Below are 18,259 nucleotides of genomic sequence, written 5' to 3'. Positions count from 1 at the left end.
GTCTTTTGAGAATCGCAGAAAGTCAAAATGAGTGGTTTGGACACATTCTTTCATTACTGCTGTTGTGCAGACTTCTTAGAGCATTTCAGAGAATTAGGCACTACACTAATTTGGCAACACCAACATATCCAGCAATTAAAGAAGGAACACTGTTCTCATGACTGACCACATTACAGATTTGGTTAGGCAACACCATAAGTGCTTTTAGTTTCTGTGTTTCTTGTATATTGTTTCTAAGGCACTGAACCAAATCTTAACAGAATTTACTTCAGGATTTTGATTTTATCTGCAGGATTTTGTTTTCAAATTTAATCTACTGGCTACAGCACGTTAAGAAAACAACTGTGATATGTAACGTGTTGATATGTGTCACTGTTACAAGAACAGGCTGTAAAACTGAGTTGAAATTGTTTGTCCGTGCTGGTTTAGTTTTTTGTGCTCTGTTAATCAGAATAGTCTTTGATTATACGGAAATACTGAAAATGACACGCTGCCTTGTTCTTCGGTCCAGCTCGGTTATATTCACAAGCCACAATTCAATATACACAAACACTGAACTCATCAAGACAGGGGGTCTTAAAACAGTCTTCTCAAACAGAAACGTACTGATTGGAACTACATGAGACAGGACGGGGGGGGTGTCAAAGCCGAAGAGGAGGAGTCAAAACGCGAACCTCTCCCACTGGGGGCGGGCACAGCTGGAGTGAAGCATAAAACATCACTCCGCGGTCAGGCGGGCGTGCATCACTCCACAGTCACCGCGTCGACGCTCTCCTGCGACACCTCGGAGTCCAGAGAGTAGCAGGAACTGCCGTTGTCCTGAGTTTCCCGGGCCGCGTCCTCTGGCGCAGCGGGCCCGATGTCCGCCGGGCCCTCGCAGCCGTGTAGCAGCGGCCCGCAGAATCGGCCGTAGCGGTGGTAGCGCAGCGGTTTGCCCACGTGCGCGAACATGTGCTCCTGCAGCTGGCTCTTCTGGGAGAAACGCTGGTTGCACACGGCACAGGCCATCTTCCTCTTGCGCGTGAAGCCCGCCGGCGGGCTGCCCCCGCCCCCTCCGCCCGTCGCCACCGCCCCCGCGCCCGCCCCTCGCCGCGCCTCCGTCGCTAGCTCGTCCGCCAGCGCCTGGCTCTGTCTCAGCGCCTCCTCCAGGCTGCTCGCGTCCCCGCGCTCCTTCGGGACGCGCCTCTCGTCCCCGCCTCCGTCCTCGCTCGCCCCCTCCATCAGGGCGCAGGTGGCGTGGCCGAACAGGTGCTCGCGGAGGCCCTCGGGCGAGAGGCAGCGCTCGCCGCATCGGGGGCACAGCAGCGCCAGGGCGCCGTCCTTGAAGTGGCCCGGCTGGCACGGGCTGCCCTTGGCGGAGGCCAGGGAGGTGGGCGGGCCTCCCTCCTCCTCGCCCTCGTCCGGCTCCTCCTCCTCCACCCTCTCCTGCTTGATGCGGGACGAGATGTCGGAGTCGTCCCCCGAGGCGGTGGAAGAGACACCGTGCGGGCCGTGGGCCTGCCTGTCCGGGGGAAGCCCCTCCAGCCCCACCGCCAGAGCCGGCCGGCCGTGAGCCCGCCCGCTGGAACGTCCGTCCTCGGCGTCCCGCGAGCCGCCCGCCTTCAACGGCTCTTTGGTGGCCAGCTGAGAGGAGATCTGGATGCCGTAGAGGTTGGACATGCGGATGGTGTCGGAGGAAGCGTCGGGCCCGCCCTCTCCCGCCTTGTGGCAGAGCTGGTACGCGTGGAGGAACTTGATGCCGTCCTGAAGCCGGCTCTGATCCACAGGCTGCTTAGGGCCCATGCCCGTGTACATGATGTGTAGCAGGTAGCTGAAGACGTCTGGCTGGATATCGGTTGGCTGGATCTTAATGCACTCGCTGAATGTAGGGAAAAAATTCGCATTCATTTAACTAATCAAACACTGATCACTTCCAGCTGCATATTTAATGAGGACTATATCATGTTCGGTATCTCTGTTATGCAAATAAACAGTGAATATGCAGAATATTCAGAGTATTCTCTAATTATTTGTGTTCAAAAACTAACTTATCTTGCATATCTGCTTACTGCATAGCAAAACCACAGTGCTGAATGAATGTTGAGACATTGGGTGTGAACAATACACAAACAAACACAGTAAAAGTTCGTTCAGTGCCGCAGGTGTTACACTGAACATTCCTGTCCCGAGCTCACATTAACGGTGACATGTGAAGGGGTTTTAAAAGACCGACCAACCTGGACTGGTGGATGAAGATCATCTTGAAGTAGTTGGAGAAAGAGGCTAGCACTGCTCGATGAGCCTTAAAGTACACATTGCCGATGGCGACGGTGCAGTCACAGAGGAAACCAAATTCTCTCTGGACGTTCAGCTGTTTGAGGAGGAAGAGACTGTGGCCCGCCACATCCATGATGCCCTGTCTTAACCTACACACACACACACACACACACACACACACACATTATATATATATATATATATATATATATATATATATATATATATATATATATATATATATATATATACACACACACACACACACACACACACACACACACAGGATAGGGGGAAAATGTGGAAAAGACGACAAGAGGCACTACATCGGCAGGGTATTTATTATCATGTATGCCATACCATGTCAAACCAAAGTAGATTCACGATGACGGGACAACGGGCGACCTCTAATGGCGATAATAATTACAGATTTTGCATTTTTAGAGAAACCTAGGCCAGCTGTTTACATCTGGATGGGACTGTCCCAGTGATTCAGACGTTTGCTGGAACTATATGTCCGCCTTTGGCCTCAAACGCTTTAAGCGTATAGACGGAGACCCGCTAACAGCAGTGAATAGTCTTTATATTTCCACTGCATTCTGAACTTGCACCCATAGTTATCTAAGTGACATAGTACGTAAATTATATTTATGTTGGTTACATTAGGTTGTAATAGGCTTCGTGTAAAACCAGAACACGTTTGAGGCGTTTTAGCCAGGTAACGTGAGCCTGGTTTTCTCACGTCTCACGTCCTTTAACTCGGACGGTACCTGACGGACCGGCACACAAAGCACTTTTGGACACGGCACCGTTCGTCAGCGAGAACTGACAGCGCGATATATCCGCCCCCCTCACAACATACACCGAAATAATTGAGTTAATGCCGTTTTAACGCGGCTTGTGTGTGGACCGGCGACATTATTCGCGACAGCGTCGCCTCAGTTTTACAGGTTTAGTCCACACACACACACCGATGGAAACGGTGAAGAAACGCCGCTCGCGCCCGCGCATCCTCACAAATAAGCCACGCGCGTGCTCGCGCTAATATACACGTTCGTAAAACCAAACGAGGCGCTTTCTTACCACCTATTCGCCCGAAAACGCCGTTTTTACTCCGTATTTGTTGCAGCAGGGAAAAAATCTCTTACGCTCTCGCGTTTCTTCCTATGCGACTGACGGCTTAGCTTGTTATCCGTCACGTGACCATAATGTACATTAGCAGATCCAGACAAATGCATGAAGAAAACGTCGAATAATCAGTTTTTTCTGTCGGTGTTTCGTGCGGGGCGACGTCTGTGCACCGCGATCCAGCAACCGTGCACCAAAACGTGTAGCGAAGAAAAGAAATCGCTCATTAAAATCACACGCAGTGTGCAGCAAACTTTATTTATAAATCCACTTCACAAGTGCATTCATATCTGGAGGATTTTGTTAGAAAATCGATTAAACCATTTAAAATATAAAATAATCGATTAAACGATTCTTTTATAAGGTTTTATCTCTTTCTTCTAACTTCAGGGAAAGTGAGCGAGTGGTTTCCTCGGATGTGCATGTTTTCGTGTGTGGTTCTGTATCTGGACCGTATCTGGGCGGGTTGTGCGTGTGCGTGAGTGGGTCGGATCTCTCTCGGCGTCTCTGCCCGTATCTGGGCGGGTTGTATGTGTGCGTGAGTGGGCCGGATCTGTCCCAGTCTCGGCGTCTCTGCCCGTCCTGGGGCGGGTTGTGCGTGTGCGTGAGTGGGCCGGATCTCTCCGTCTGTGCGGTCGGTGCAGCTCTCAGCGCGGCTGTGCGGAAGTTCTTTCATCCCTGCTGCACAAGGGGCTTCGCCTCGCCATTAGCTACTCTCCTCACAACTTTCTGCTCGGATTCGGGCGAGAAAAGCAGCAAGTCTCCGGTTCCGTGTGTTTATTTGGACCCCTCGTTCGCCGTCATTCAGCACACGTTACCGTGGGTGAGTGTTTTTGGTGTGTTTTTTTGCGTGTAAACGTGAGGTAATGAGAAAGCGCTTCACGTACGTGCGGGAAGCAGCGCGGGGGTGGCGGTGCGCGCGTGCGTGAGACATCCGCCACAAAGCGGGCCAAACCCGCTCCTCCCGCCGTCGCCTCACGGCACTCGGCACTTATATCGCGTTCTTGCTTAAATATCGGTCGTATTTTATTTTTCTTGCACACTTTCCGACACGAACAGTTTGATTTTTACTTTTAGTGCGGTATGATTGACAGCCACAGCGCCCGCATGATTCCGTCTCCGAAATAGGCCAATGAAAACGCGTGGGCGGGATGTAAAAGCTCCGAACGGGCCAATGAAAACGCGGGGGCGGGATGTACAGCTCTGAGTTTCAGCACAACAAAGGGAAACTACATAGGTAGTTCACACTAGTCAATGTAGAATATCGCTACCTTTCCGTTTGATGTTGTTGACAGAATTTATGACTTTACCTCTTCTACATATAAGGTGAAGAAACCGTATTTTTGGCCTTTTTCCCACGCAAAGTGATTCAGCTACATAACTGCCACCCATATCTTACCACACACACACACTTAAAAGACATAATTACGTCTATAGTAAGTACGGGAGTTCACTCAACATTGACAACACTAAAACTATCAGGTCACACATCCTGATGATTAAAATGAAGCAGAAATGCTTTTTCATATGGGACCATTTCATGTTAGTAAACATGGTTTCAGTCCATTTGTATCTATGCCATGTTCAGATGTGTGTTGAACAGATGCCAGTTACCTCAAATCCTGTTACCTGTTACGAAAGAAAATAATAATCCAAAAATAATCCCAGCCCTGCTGGCCAACACAAATACCAAACTCTGATGTGACAAACAGTACCTTTAAGCAAATGTGTCAGATTTTCTGTCTTAAGGTGCTGTTATATTTATGGTGGGGGATCTTTTTTACGACCAGTGCTGCCTAAATACAAATTTAGTACTAGTTTGTGTAGAGGTCAGTTTGTGTTTTTTGTATTTTTCTTTGACACGCCATTATCTTGTGGTCATGCTCCGTGCGTGTGTCCCAGTCCTCCGCAGGGTGATGGCGAGGCCAAGCCACAGCGAGCATGTCCTGCAGCAGCTCAACAACCAGCGGGAATGGGGCTTCCTCTGCGACTGCTGCATCGCCATTGGCGATATTTACTTCAGGGCCCACAAAGCCGTGCTGGCGGCCTGCAGCTCCTATTTCAGGATGATGTTTATCCGCGACCAGCAGGGGGCGGCACGGCTCGACCTCAGCAACATGCAGATCAGCGCGGAGTGCTTCGACCTCATCCTGCAGCTCATGTACCTCGGCCGCATCATCGTGGACCACTACGAGTTCGAGGAGCTGAAGTCCTCCATGGCGTACCTTCAGATGTACTACATCCCCGACTCGCTGGAGGATCTCCGAGACATCCGCACGTCCAACCTCACTCCCTCCTCTTCGGCTTCGTCCTCCTCGTCCAGCTCATCGTCTTCCTCCGGCGTCGCCGGGAACAAGATGATGTTCGGCGTGCGCATGTTTGAGAAGCAGAAGACGAGCCCCGCGGCCAGCGAGTGCGCGCCCAAGACGGCGAGCGCTCGGCCGAACATTAACGTGTCGACCGTGCGGCCCGTGGAGGACGCGGTCCTGCCGCTCGCCCCCGCGCATTCGGATAACCTGGCTGAGCAGCCGTGCGACCTGAGGAAGAGGGCCTCGGGTCGAAGTTCTGCCCTAAAAGAACGTCCCCGCTTTGGCCGTACGTACACCTGTGACGACTGTGGCTTCGTCTTCAGCTGTGAGAAGCTTCTCATCGAACACATCCTCACCTGCACCAACCGCAAGGCGTACCAGGCCCCCAGAATGGGCAAGGGGGCCACCCACGAGTCCGGCAAGGCGGAGAGCTCCGCCTCCGAGGGCCCAGAGGACCACAGAGGAACCATCTGCAAGGGGGAAGAGGACTGGCCTGACCACAAGTCGGACTCCGAATCGGTCATCAGGTCCATTGCCACGGGAACGGACGGCGAGCCCACCATGGCGAGGAACATTACAATCAAGATGGAGCAGGACGAGGACTCGGAGGATGCGGAGATAGAAAGCATAAAGGTTGTCCAGGTGGGAAACCACAGCGTAGGGAGCTGCAAGGCACGTCGGAGGATGTTCGCCGACGACGTCGGAGACCACATGAGGTTCGACAGCGACGATGAGGCAGGGGTGTCGACGATGGACGACGGGTCCAGCGCTCTCGAGGGCCACAGTAAGGACGCCGGGCCGGACGCCAAGGTGCGCAGGATCAAAGAGGAGAAGCAGGACGGCGAGTGCATCCCGTGCGAGCTCTGCGGGACCCTGCTGACAGAAGAGGACCAATCCGCCCATTACATCTCCAACCACATGGGACATATATGTGCGTGCGGGCGGTGCGGCCAGGTGCTGATCAAGGGCAGGCAGCTTCAGGAGCACGCCGAACGCTGCGGTGAGTCGCAGTGCACGGAGACCGACTCGCCGGGCGAAGACTCCCCTCCGCCCGAAGACGGGCCGCCTTTGGACGAGGGCTTGCTGGACGCCGCCGACCTGGGCTTCCGTTGTCCCCTCTGCGGCCTGATCTTTGAGAGCGAAGGGCTCGCCGTCGAGCACACGCTGGCCTGCCCCGAGCAGGAGCCCTTCCGGGCCGCCACCGCGGAAGACGGCGCCGAGCCCGACCACCGGCGCAAGCACTTCTGTGCCATCTGCGGCAAAGGCTTCTACCAGCGCTGCCATCTCCGCGAGCACTACACCGTGCACACCAAGGAGAAGCAATTCACCTGCCAGACTTGCGGGAAGCAGTTTCTGCGCGAGCGCCAGCTCCGCCTACACACCGACATGCACAAGGGCATGGCGCGCTACGTGTGCCCCGTGTGCGACCAGGGCACCTTCCTCAAACACGACCACGTGCGTCACATGATCTCACACCTGTCGGCCGGAGAGACCATCTGCCAGGTGTGTTTTCAGATCTTCCCCAGCGGCGACCACCTGGAGAAGCACATGGATGTTCACCTGTACATTTGCGGAGTGTGCGGGGAGAAGTTTCGCCTCCGCAAAGACATGCGGAGCCACTATAACCTAAAACACACCAAGAGACAGTGAAATACAGAGAGAAAGCGTTTAAAGTGAATTTTTAAAATAAGCCATTCTATAAATGTGAGATGAGATCTATGCACTTAGACACCAAATAATAACCTATAAACTGCACTTTTGATGGTATGCATAATCCAGGTGTTTTTGTTCAATGTTTCATGTGGGATTCAGTGACCTCGGGCTTTAAGCGAACCTTGTGATTGGTTGAATCTCAATTCATCTTACATGTAATCAGTGAAAGACAGTATGTCATTGTTTTGCTTAACAAGCTCCTGAATCCCCAAATCAACATTTACGTTTTAGACCACAACACGTAGTCTCTCTTAACTTGATACAGATATTAAGCATGAATAAGGCTTTTTCTGTGACAAAAAATTACTTAATTTAAATATATATTTTTAATTTATACCCCTGGTAACGTCTTCTCGAGGATAGCTGTTCAAGAACAATGCGTCTTTGAGGCCCAGAGAACCGTATGTATCTAGCATTAATGTGTACTGTACGGGCCATTCTCCTGTTTGCAACAGAACACTAAAAGTACTGAATCTGATACAAACACTCTTCAGCCACGTCAGTTTCCTGTGTCAGAATTGTCTTATTTCCTTTAAATATAATCCAGGATTTAATGTATTAACTATGCAACATGTTCTTGTGAATGAATTTGTTTGGTCAAAATTCATCAAGAGCTGATAAGTGCTGTTATTAGACATTTTTTTTTAATTAAAAACATCTGTTTGGAAGATATTTTTTATAGTTTGTATACCATGCAAACTCTAGGTACACTATGGTATGGTTTTAGTCATATTTTAAGCATATTTTTACTGCTGTAATCGTTGAATGAAGCCCTGAGTAGAAAGCCTGTTTTCTCTGTATTATAAACACCCTTCATACAAAATCAATTCCATTCAATGATTTCATTCAGATTTCCTCCCCACAGTTACACACAGAAACAGTTGTGCCATCCGACAGGCAGTTGCGTTTTTAGCTCATATTTGGAAGGATTTAATGGTTCAGTGGGTGTAATGCGGAGACAGGCTTTTCACAGGGAACTTCAGTGGGCCTTTGTAAGCTAGCAGGGTTTCAAATGCTTGAAATATTTTATCAAAATCTTATACATTATCTCTTGAAGTATGTTTGGTCCTAGTGGACTGAAGACAAATCACAATATGAGCACAAAAAGAGTCTCGTTATACTTGATACAAGTTACGCATTTGATCGTATTTTATTTGACTAGTTTTCTTTTCAGCTCAAGTGTCGATTTCGGTGTGTGTATATAAGTTGTGCTTCTCATTCCTCAGGCACAAGTGCCATGACGTCTTTAGTGTGAGGTCAGGGTGTTGAACTATGACATGCGCCTTGATGCACATTGTGAGATTACAACATTAAAGACTAAAAGCTGCTCACTGTCTATCATTCCTAAATTGTGCCACTGTAGTGCCCCTTCCCAAGCTCTGTATGACCAGCCAGTGGTATTTGGGTTCAGGCCTTAAGAGCTACTCGTGAAACCATCTGACCAAACTCCTCTTGTGTGCTAAGCGGTGCGTTTTTATGTAGCTCAGCAGACGGGTGATGAGGAAATAGTTTTTGCCTCATGGTCTGCATCTGATCTACAGCTCATGTCACTGATGTGATTGGTTTTAAACGTGTGAACGTCTTGTGGCCGAGTTGTACGTCTTTAAGGAGTGGTCGCTTACTTAAGCATTTAAGCAAACGTGAGAAAAGAAAATGTGTTGCAGTCTAGACAAGTGTAATCAAGAGGAGTTCTTATTAAAAACATGCGTGGTTATTTAATCTCTATATTCACACACAACTAATGTACAATTTTTCAAATTACTTTCAGATTTTTCTTTATAAAATTTGGTGATTAGTGATATTTGGTGTTAAAAATATATTAAAATATAACACATTCAAGAGTGATGTTGTAAACATTAGAGAAACTTTGACATTACTTCAGTTGTTCCACTAATTCTCTTCAAAGTTTGTATCCTATTCTACCATTTATCATTTAAAACCATTGTCACTATTATAAGATATTTCCAGTGATGTCTAGGCAAGTAAAAACATGACTAATGAAAGTCAGCAAGGTAAACACAAGCATAATTCATATCTGACATTAGAAGCCTAATTTAAAAACCAGTATAAATTGTCATAGTAGCTGTTCAACTTCTAATAGTTGTGATGGGTTGTGAATGCCTCAAATGCAGAGACCATGTCCATCAATTTGAACAAATTCAAATGCAACCTGCATGTTTATCAGTGACTATGAGTCTATATAAGATCTATAAAAATGTGTTGTAAAGAAAACTCAAATTCTGTCATTTTAAAGCCAGAAAAACATCTTATGAAGGAGGCAGACTTGTGCTGAGACTTGTCTGAACAGGTTTAAAACACTCGGGGCCTGAAGCGTGAAGCCTACACTGAAACAGCGGCCCTGTTGTTGTATACGTGCAGTTCCAGGTTCCAATAGGGTATCTGCACATACTGGCTTTGATCATGACAGTTTATTAAATGCAGCATGTTCATAAACACCAGCATCGTGCAAAGTCCAGGAAGAATACACACTCGTTCAGTGATGTTTCGGTCATTGCCATCTTCTTTTTCTTTTTTTTCGCTTGTTTGTAGTTTTTCTCATTTCACATTTGTCATTTTGTAGGATTTGACACAAATGTACGCTTGTGTAGAGAGTAGAGCAGAAACAAGGGGCCCAGGAGTGTCAGCAATGGCTGATGTCTGTCTCATTCAGGTCATTAAGGGTCGATACCATGATGACCTCTGACCTCTCTCATTCAGAACAAGAGAAGCAGATCTTGTCACAGTTTTCACCATGAAGTGGCATTGGAGACGTTCCAGGATGACACAGAAATCCCAGTTTCTGTGACCAGTTCTGTGGTGAGGTTGGTAGTAGGTAGGGTTTGGGATGTTAAGACCACCAGGTGAAGTGATCGCTCATTTATGGGTCTCTGATGGGCACGGACTTATACATGAATCCGTGAACTTCTACATTCCTTAAATGTGGAATTTTTGTGGAATATCAGGAAGTTCTGTATAGATTCTAAGTGTTCAGTTGGTTAGTATCTTTGGACCAGATCTTTATAGCGTGCTAAGCCATATGCGCTGCATTTCTGCAATATGCAGTCTGTACCTGGACATTCACCACTCAGAATCTTCTCAAGATACCACAGCGGAAAGCCACAATGTACATAATAAAGTTGCACATGGGCAGATAACATACGAATGTAAATTCCATAATGTGGTTCGGTGTCATATTGAGAGCATTTCTTCCCATTCCATGACAGACTCTCAGCAATCCCGTAGCAGTGGGATTGGTTCAGCAGTGCTCGCAGTAGGTTCAGAGTAATTGCAGTGATTTGTAAAAATGAGCAACATTGGAGTGCTATGTCAGATTAATGTACAATGATCTGATATGACACGCTAAGCTCCCATTTACATCTATTTGTGCCCATAATGACACAGACTCTGACACAGTCACTGAAATGAGAACAGAGGGCAAATAACAGCGTGTCACCAGAATGATAGAAAAAGTGATGTGATTTGATTTGAAGGTTTCGGTAATGATGCTAAAGGCCAACTTTCCTAAAGCATAATCATAACAATTTTCATATTATTTTATGTTGTCATTATTATGACAGTGTTTTGGGCATACATTCTGAACTAAATCTCATTGCTACATGCATTGTTCTCATTGTTGTAATCATTCAAGAGAAAAACAGCACAAAAAGAGGAGAAATCAACTTGAGTTCAGATACAGGGGAGAACAGGAGACCTGTCTGTACATTTCACGATCACGATAGTGATCTCTCCATATGTGGCCTTAACAGGACGATAGTGATCTCTCCATATGTGGCCTAATCATGCCAGAACGTCATAGCTAGTGAAGTCAAATCGATATGTTATACTGCATACGCCTTCAAAATTAAACCATGGGCCTCCCATTCATCTTTACCTTAGGCCTGAAAATACAGAACTCAAGTCAGACACACAGAGAGTAGGAATGCAGTTGTGTGTGGCTCTCGGCCCCCCCGTGTCAGGTCAGAAGATCATCAGTGGTTCACTCTTCCTGCAGCTGCACTGCTGTCTCTATAGCCAACAAGCTTGAGGCTTTCCAAACCACTCTGGAAGCCCTGGGAAGCTCTTGTGGTGGAGACTCTGACGCATGGAGCCATTTACATTAACCACGGTGAAGGAGCGCTATATAAGAGCGGCAGTCTTTCTAGCAGTATTTAAAGAGCACAGGCATACCTCTCACCAGCCCAGATGATACGGAAAGGATTCTGTTCGTCTTTGCTAAAGTCAGCAGTGATTATTCTGTAGCATCTAGCAAGCACAGGTTTCCGTAATCAACTGTAAAAATAGCATTGACATTTGTGCCGTATGTAGTCATATCTCAATAGTAAACTACACCTGACTGAGTGTAAATCAAAGGGTGTACAACTCTGGCCTTTTAAGAGTGTTCATGATCAACATAGTTACATTTGGTTTTGTTTTTCTGCTTTATTGCCCAATTCTTCTCATAATTACTTTGCTTGACTTGCTTCAACAGGAGCTGTGGAGAGCGTAGATCATCCTTTCTTATTCTTATAGTAAGAAAGACACTCATGTCCTGATTGGTCTTGGTTTATCCTGTCTTGCTACTGCAGGACAGGTTTGACTCTACCACTAATGCCTGAAGAAAGCACTCGTTCCCAGTAATTGTTGCGAGCTTTGAGAATTTTCAATTGTGGGAAAGTTCCGTATAGACGTTTCGTAATCTAAATGGATTCAGTGATATAATAACCTGTTTTACGTGCTACGAACAGGGCTGTTTAGATACAAGTAGTTGCTGTTTTCTGATTGTCCACTTGATGGCATCGTTTCATTTTCATACACACTGGGACTGGGATAATCTGAAATGACTAATCACTACATTTACTAAGAAAATAAACGTTTTTTTCTCACTCTCACATTCATGTATTTGGTTCTTGGTGTAATTTATATTGTCCCATGTTGACGTTATAAATGAACGTTAAAAGAAAGTAAAGGTGTTTTTTTGCAATTAAAGTAACAAATGATTTATCAGTTGTCCTGGCGCTGAACTGAATTTAGCGTGTGTCTGTGTGTGTGTGTAAAACAAATATGTACAAATGTCCTAAATGTGGGATTTATAATCTTTGTTTAGCTCTTCTTAGTCTTACAAAAAGTTGATTTGTGAGGGGATTCTTCCCTAAACGTGAAGTCGTCTTATCTGAGACAACCATTCGATATTTGTCTTCACTTCTATGGCCCACCCAGCTAATTGGATTCCTCGCGCTCTATTAACCCTAATTGCATGAGCCATGGCAGCAAAGGGCTGTCTGTGGTCATGGCTGATATGGACGTGCTGTGTTTAACCATCCCCCTGTTGTGTCTGGTTAACATAATGTCCCGGTAAGGCAGATCTGTTTATCGGGACCGTGTGTGTGTCTGGTCGTCACGACAGCAATTCAGGCCGGTTTTGACTGGCAGAGAGTGTGTGTGTTGAGCTCAGTCCCTCGGCTACGAGTCTGCTGCGTTTGGCGATGGTGTCGCTACTTCAAGCGGATGCCTCAGAGGATTTCTATTCTGAAGAGTCTGGGTTCTCACAGAGTTCTCCGCTCGTCACGTCAGTGCTGTTTTACTCTGAGGAGGAAAGTCTCAGAGATCCGCTGGTGTGGCGTTTGACGGCTGCAGCTGTGGTCACCAACATTGTTTAACCTGCTGGGTGAAAATGGCCCACACCCTCCTGTGTAAACATGGTTTTGGTAATATAGCATGGTTCAAACAGTAAATAAGTAAAGAGACCTCCAAAATTAACAGTTCCTTTGTCATATGTGTTCAAACTCATGGATGCATGTGTGATACAACCACACAAGCCGAAGACACTTCACAAACGATTGCTTTGCTAATGATGACAGCAGCTTGGGTAATTAATAATCACATCCTCTTAGATTCCTCCAAGAACTGTGAATTTTAGATTGTTTCAGTTTACAATGAGATTTTCCCCTGAAAACCAGAGTCAAGTTGTCAGGGGAGATCACTCGTGATCAATACCTTAATGATGTCATGATGATGTCAGTTGTGGTCACGTCTCGTGGTAAGTGTTTGCGTGAGCACTATATGTAACACGGTAGTGACTAGCTAACGACTGAGGTAACGCTCCTCGCTAACGAGACTGCGTATGCCTGGCGCTTTGTCCGTCCGTCGTCGGGTGTGTGTGTGTGTGTGTGTGTGTGTGTACGTTTGAGCACTGTGTATGATGGCTGGGCCTGGGGCTGGCAAGTGCGTTGACAAGTCTCTTGTGTGCCGGTCGCCACAGGGCAGATGTCCTGTTATTGTTGCATTGTGTTCGTCCCTCAGGTGGGCGGGGCCTATCAACAGGCCATCACCTGAGGGTCGTTTGTCTGTCTATATATGTCTTGTCTTTGTACCAGTTAACTGCTGGTTATTGTATCCTTAATTTGGATCTTGTCACGAGTCTTTGGTTGGCACACATTATTATTAAACCTCCTTTTTCCCTGAGACTTGGCGTGACTGCTTCCTTTTCCCTGCCCGTCACATGACTTTAATGACTACAAAAGCATCATGTCTTCATGTCCTTTTTTTTCTTTTTTTTTTTGAAAAGTAACAAATGCTAACAAATCATGGAGGGAATTACATGTAATGGAGATTACCGAGCCCTTTAGCAGTTTCATTTTTAGAAAGTAGCCTTGTAAACATCGGTATCAATAAAATGTCCTGTTACATATTAATTACAGGGCCATTTTTTATCCTTTCCTTTGACCTTACTACCAAATAACCAGAGGTGTGTAATCCAGGTTCAGAAAGTAAAAGTCCTCACCAGGATTTTGCTCAAGCTTGCTAGATTTTCTAATTAGTGCAATCCAGGTAAAATGAGTGGAATCAACACAATCCAGGAAGCCTGAGCAAAATCCTGGACAGGACTTTTACTTTCTGAACCTGGATTATACACCTCTGCAAATAACACACAATTACTCATCTCCCTTGTTACTTTGTTGTGCTAAGAAATATAATGTTTTTTTGTGGTATTGTCCTTCTGAACATTTCATTCGTATTACGAATAAATGTGGTGTATATTTGACATTTAATTTCAGTATTTGCATGTTTAATCCTTAAAAAATAATTGCAGTTAAGAAGATCCATTAAGTAAATGTCTTATCTATCTGTCGCGGTATGGGGGGTCGCCCCCGTCCACAGTAGCAGTTGTCCTATTGTTGCGTTGTGTTCGCCCCTCAGGTGGGTGTGGCCTATTAGCAAGCCCCCACATGAGGGTCGTTTGTCTGTCTATATATGTCTTGTCGTTGTACCAGTTGACTGTTAGTTATTTTATCCTTAATTTGGATCGTGTCACGGGTTTTTGGTTTGTGCACCTTATTCATTAAATCCTCCTTTTCTCCTGAGACTTGGAGTGATCGCTTCCTTTTTAGTTCACACTCCCTGCCCGTCACCCTATCACTGGGTTGAGGTGGAGGTGAATGCAATGTACTGTATGTATGTCTGCATTGACATGGATTAAAGAATATGATTTTTGATATATGATGATATATTTTTGATAAGACACAAATGCCAAAGATATCTGATGTTCTGATGTTATTGATGAAAGGGAGGGGGGGGGGTTCTTTGTCCTTCCTGTTTCATGTGATTAAATCTTCCTGCATTATCATGACCCCTCCCTCTTTGAGCGACCTTGACTAGAAAGAGGATTCACATGATCTAATCCAATCTCTCTTGCCAGATTAATTTTTCTATCCTGAAATATTCTGTCAGGAAAAATTCCATCCAAAATATTCTATCCTGATATTTCCTGCACTGAAATATTCCATCCTGAAATATTTGATCATGCATCACCCGTTACAGTAGATGAAGACCCCAGCTCATTTTAGACTAGCTAAATAGGCATTTGATAGCAAATAAGGTAGTAGTGCTTTGATGATAATACCATGTTTAGTTTATCATGTTGATTTTAGTTATATGTTGCACACTTAAAGACCAGAAAGGTCATATTAGCTCTGTGAGCCTAAATGAACAAATAGTACTTGAAGGGGAGTACACTTGCATTAACCAATCAGAGTTCAGTTCACTCATCATGCGTTCATCTCACATTTATCCTCAGCATGAAATCAGCAAGTGGTTCACTGATTTCAGCAAGTGGTTCACTGATCATTAACTGATCATTTATCTTCTGAGCATGCTCCCCCATCGGATATGGAGTCTACTTAAAGAGAAATGAATGTATAGTCATTTCTGGCAAGAGTGTATCCCCACCACTGTGCCAGGGAGGTTCTCGCATACTTTACATGCCATTGCTAAATGCCAAGTCAATACTAATACATATGGTAATGCTTGTTTCTGTTTGTGCTCTTCACAGATTTTAATCTCTAGATCATGCAATCCAGGGCTGCTGTGTTTTCATATCTTCTATGGGTTCTATCCCCACTAAACATATTGATAGACGGACTGATTGACAGACTGTTGATGTAAATGATGCATGTCGGGTTTGCACCTCAGCAGAGCTCCTGATCTCTCCGGGGATATAGCGACAGGCACCTGTTTAGAATCACAAACTCTTAGACGATTTGGACTCATAAACAGAGGAGTCTTCATCAATGTGGAATCAGGAGGTTCTTTTTCAAAGGACGACACTATACAGTTAGAAACTTACCCATCCCATACGTAATCACACAACTCAGCCTTAGACTAGAACAGAGAACATGTCTGTTGTTTATACAGTATGTGTGTGTGTAAATCTTACATGGGTCCAGTGGGAACACCTGTGAATGTCATCTCAATATCTAGAATACTCACAAGCAGCAAATGCAGGTAGCAACAATGAATCATATGGGGGTGACAAAAAAACAACAACAAATACGGGCTAACATATTTACACAAAAAAATGTAAATTTTATTCATGGATATTGTTTCCGGATGATCAGGGCCACGTTATTAAAACAATTCACAGCACAAGTTTTTAAATCAGGAAAGCCGTGCAAAAGAATCAAAGTGTGAAGCACAGGATGTAACCTCTGATATAGCCACGCTACGTTCAGACCAGAGGACATTCAGCCTTCTGCTATTTTTTCCACCTGACTCTCCTTTTTACTTGGTATGTCTATATATATATATATATATATATATATATATATATATATATATATATATATATATATATATACATGGACGTAATTTTGATTTCAAAAGTGGGGGGGACATGGATTCGTCGCTATTTAAATATTTGGTTTTAACCGTAAAAACTGGGAGGGACCAAAGCCGGCTTTTGAAAAAGTGGGGGGGACATGTCCCCCCCGTCCCCCCCCCCAAAATTACGTCCGTGTATATATATATATAGCTTGAGTTTGCAGTCAAGATGTTCACAGGCAACAGCCATTTGCACAATTAAGAGTTAAGGTTGCTGAAGGCAATAAGGGACTAACAGCTCATTATTTTAGATGGATGGGTCGTAGGGGCTGAGAGATGAAAACAACCTCACAAAGTGCATTTACAATCAAAGGCTCCCGCACCATGAAGTGCCCTCGCTCGTCCGTTTGAAGCTAATGGGAATTTGCCATATGACAGGGTTATTATTCGCTTCAGTGGGAGATCTGTGGCTGGAGAAGGAAGGACCTTCTGAAGGAGCTCACAACGTCAGTGCGCCGTTGGGCTGAGACGGACGTCTGGGAGAAAGATGGCTCATCTGACTTTTGAGTAATTGGATAAATTGTTTTAGCTTAATCAATTTCGCTCTTAACACAATGCTTATAGAGCAGATTTAATGTAGGTAAGAAATTATGCAATTATGGAAGTCCCTCTGGTAATTAAGAGACCCGTTGTGTGTTGGGAACACAGCAGTGATTAAATGGATTGTCTCGCTGTAGTGGCCCAAGGCTTATGTGCATAGTGGCCTATATGGATTCCAGGTGTTCAGTTACTGTCAAAATTTAGGTGGTTATGAAATCTTGAGAATGGTCTGTTCTTTAGGTTCTGATTACTGAAAACTTCATTTATAATTCAGTGTTGTCATTCCAACCAGTGAACACATGCAGAGAGTGATCCACCAGCCAGTGTTATCATCAACACTACACAGCCATCTGCTTGTGGTTCAGCGAACACCCAGAAACCCTGTCACTTCCATGCTGTTATCGCTGGCTTAAAATAATCTGTGTGACTTCATTGCAGGAATAGTCTATTTCTCAATGTAATATAGCCCCGAAAGATTTCTCAGAATGACACTGAAGCCGTTGAATAAATACAAGGCCAAATATGTAGTACTGAAAGTACTGCACACCTGTTTCATCTTTCATTGGTATTCAATCTTGTTTTGTTCAATTTGGTGTTTGACTATGAGCAAGCTTGTAGTATGTAAAAGAATTACAAAATAACCTATTACAAAATTCTCCTGCACGCCAGCAAAAATCTGTGAAAAATGATAAATACTCATAAAACAAAGTATGCATGCAATGGATCTCAATGCACAGTTTTTTTTAATTAGAAAGCAACATGTGAATTAGCATAGTATCTGCATTGACAGCCTATTTGGAGAACTTGGAGAACTGCCCTTGTATGCATTTATTGCTTTAGAGTGTGAATTATCCAACGAAGACGTTACCCCTCTGACAACCCAGAGACAGATCACATGGTAAAACACGTAACATGCTAGGCTGTGAAATGGGGCCTGGCAGTGTTGTTCACCCTAATAGGTCGAACCCTTACAGTTTACCTCCATGGTCCCTTACGATCGTTGGTTGCATTGCATCACAAAACATGACATCACATATTTATAGCAATGCATGTTTATTTAAAAAAGTTTTTTGGCTAAAACGTCAACATAGACTATTTTGCACAGTGTATTTAGTCTTTTGGACAGATATGACATGTTTTTTTTTTAGTTACACAGA

The 18,259-nt window shown here is 45.2% G+C and overlaps 2 protein-coding genes across 3 annotated transcripts; one reads left to right on the top strand and one right to left on the bottom strand.

The window, feature by feature from the left end:
- Window positions 1-611: 611 nt before the first annotated feature.
- zbtb25 (zinc finger and BTB domain containing 25) lies at window positions 612-3,804 on the bottom strand. 2 transcript variants are annotated; one of them, XM_077017603.1, is made up of 3 exons: window positions 3,405-3,804; window positions 2,217-2,405; window positions 612-1,858 (listed from the first exon to the last, which is right to left on the bottom strand). In XM_077017603.1, the coding sequence occupies exons 2-3, from the start codon at window positions 2,387-2,389 to the stop codon at window positions 745-747; spliced, it is 1,287 nt and encodes a 428-aa protein (XP_076873718.1). In that variant the 5' UTR covers window positions 2,390-2,405; window positions 3,405-3,804; the 3' UTR covers window positions 612-744. The 2 variants fall into 2 exon arrangements, with proteins under 2 accessions (XP_076873718.1, XP_076873717.1); XM_077017602.1 differs by having other exon boundaries at window positions 3,340-3,803.
- A 95-nt stretch (window positions 3,805-3,899) lies between these two features.
- zbtb1 (zinc finger and BTB domain containing 1) lies at window positions 3,900-8,742 on the top strand. The gene is made up of 2 exons (XM_077017600.1): window positions 3,900-4,207; window positions 5,287-8,742. The coding sequence occupies exon 2, from the start codon at window positions 5,301-5,303 to the stop codon at window positions 7,341-7,343; it is 2,043 nt and encodes a 680-aa protein (XP_076873715.1). The 5' UTR covers window positions 3,900-4,207; window positions 5,287-5,300; the 3' UTR covers window positions 7,344-8,742.
- Window positions 8,743-18,259: the final 9,517 nt, after the last annotated feature.

Source organism: Brachyhypopomus gauderio, chromosome 9 (genome assembly GCF_052324685.1).
Source record: "Brachyhypopomus gauderio isolate BG-103 chromosome 9, BGAUD_0.2, whole genome shotgun sequence".
Classification (NCBI taxonomy): Eukaryota; Metazoa; Chordata; class Actinopteri; order Gymnotiformes; family Hypopomidae; genus Brachyhypopomus; species Brachyhypopomus gauderio.
Note: the sequence above shows the minus strand (reverse complement) of the source record. Positions and strands in the feature narration are given on the sequence as shown.

Bases quoted from the DNA above. Each gene is read 5' to 3' on its own strand.
- zbtb25 (XM_077017603.1), bottom strand. From the start codon at position 2,389: ATGGATGTGGCGGGCCACAGTCTCTTCCTCCTCAAACAGCTGAACGTC. The intron at 1,859-2,216 runs GTTGGTCGGTCT...CCCTACATTCAG, and splicing joins ATCTTCATCCACCAGTCCAG to CGAGTGCATTAAGATCCAGC.
- zbtb1 (XM_077017600.1), top strand. From the start codon at position 5,301: ATGGCGAGGCCAAGCCACAGCGAGCATGTCCTGCAGCAGCTCAACAAC.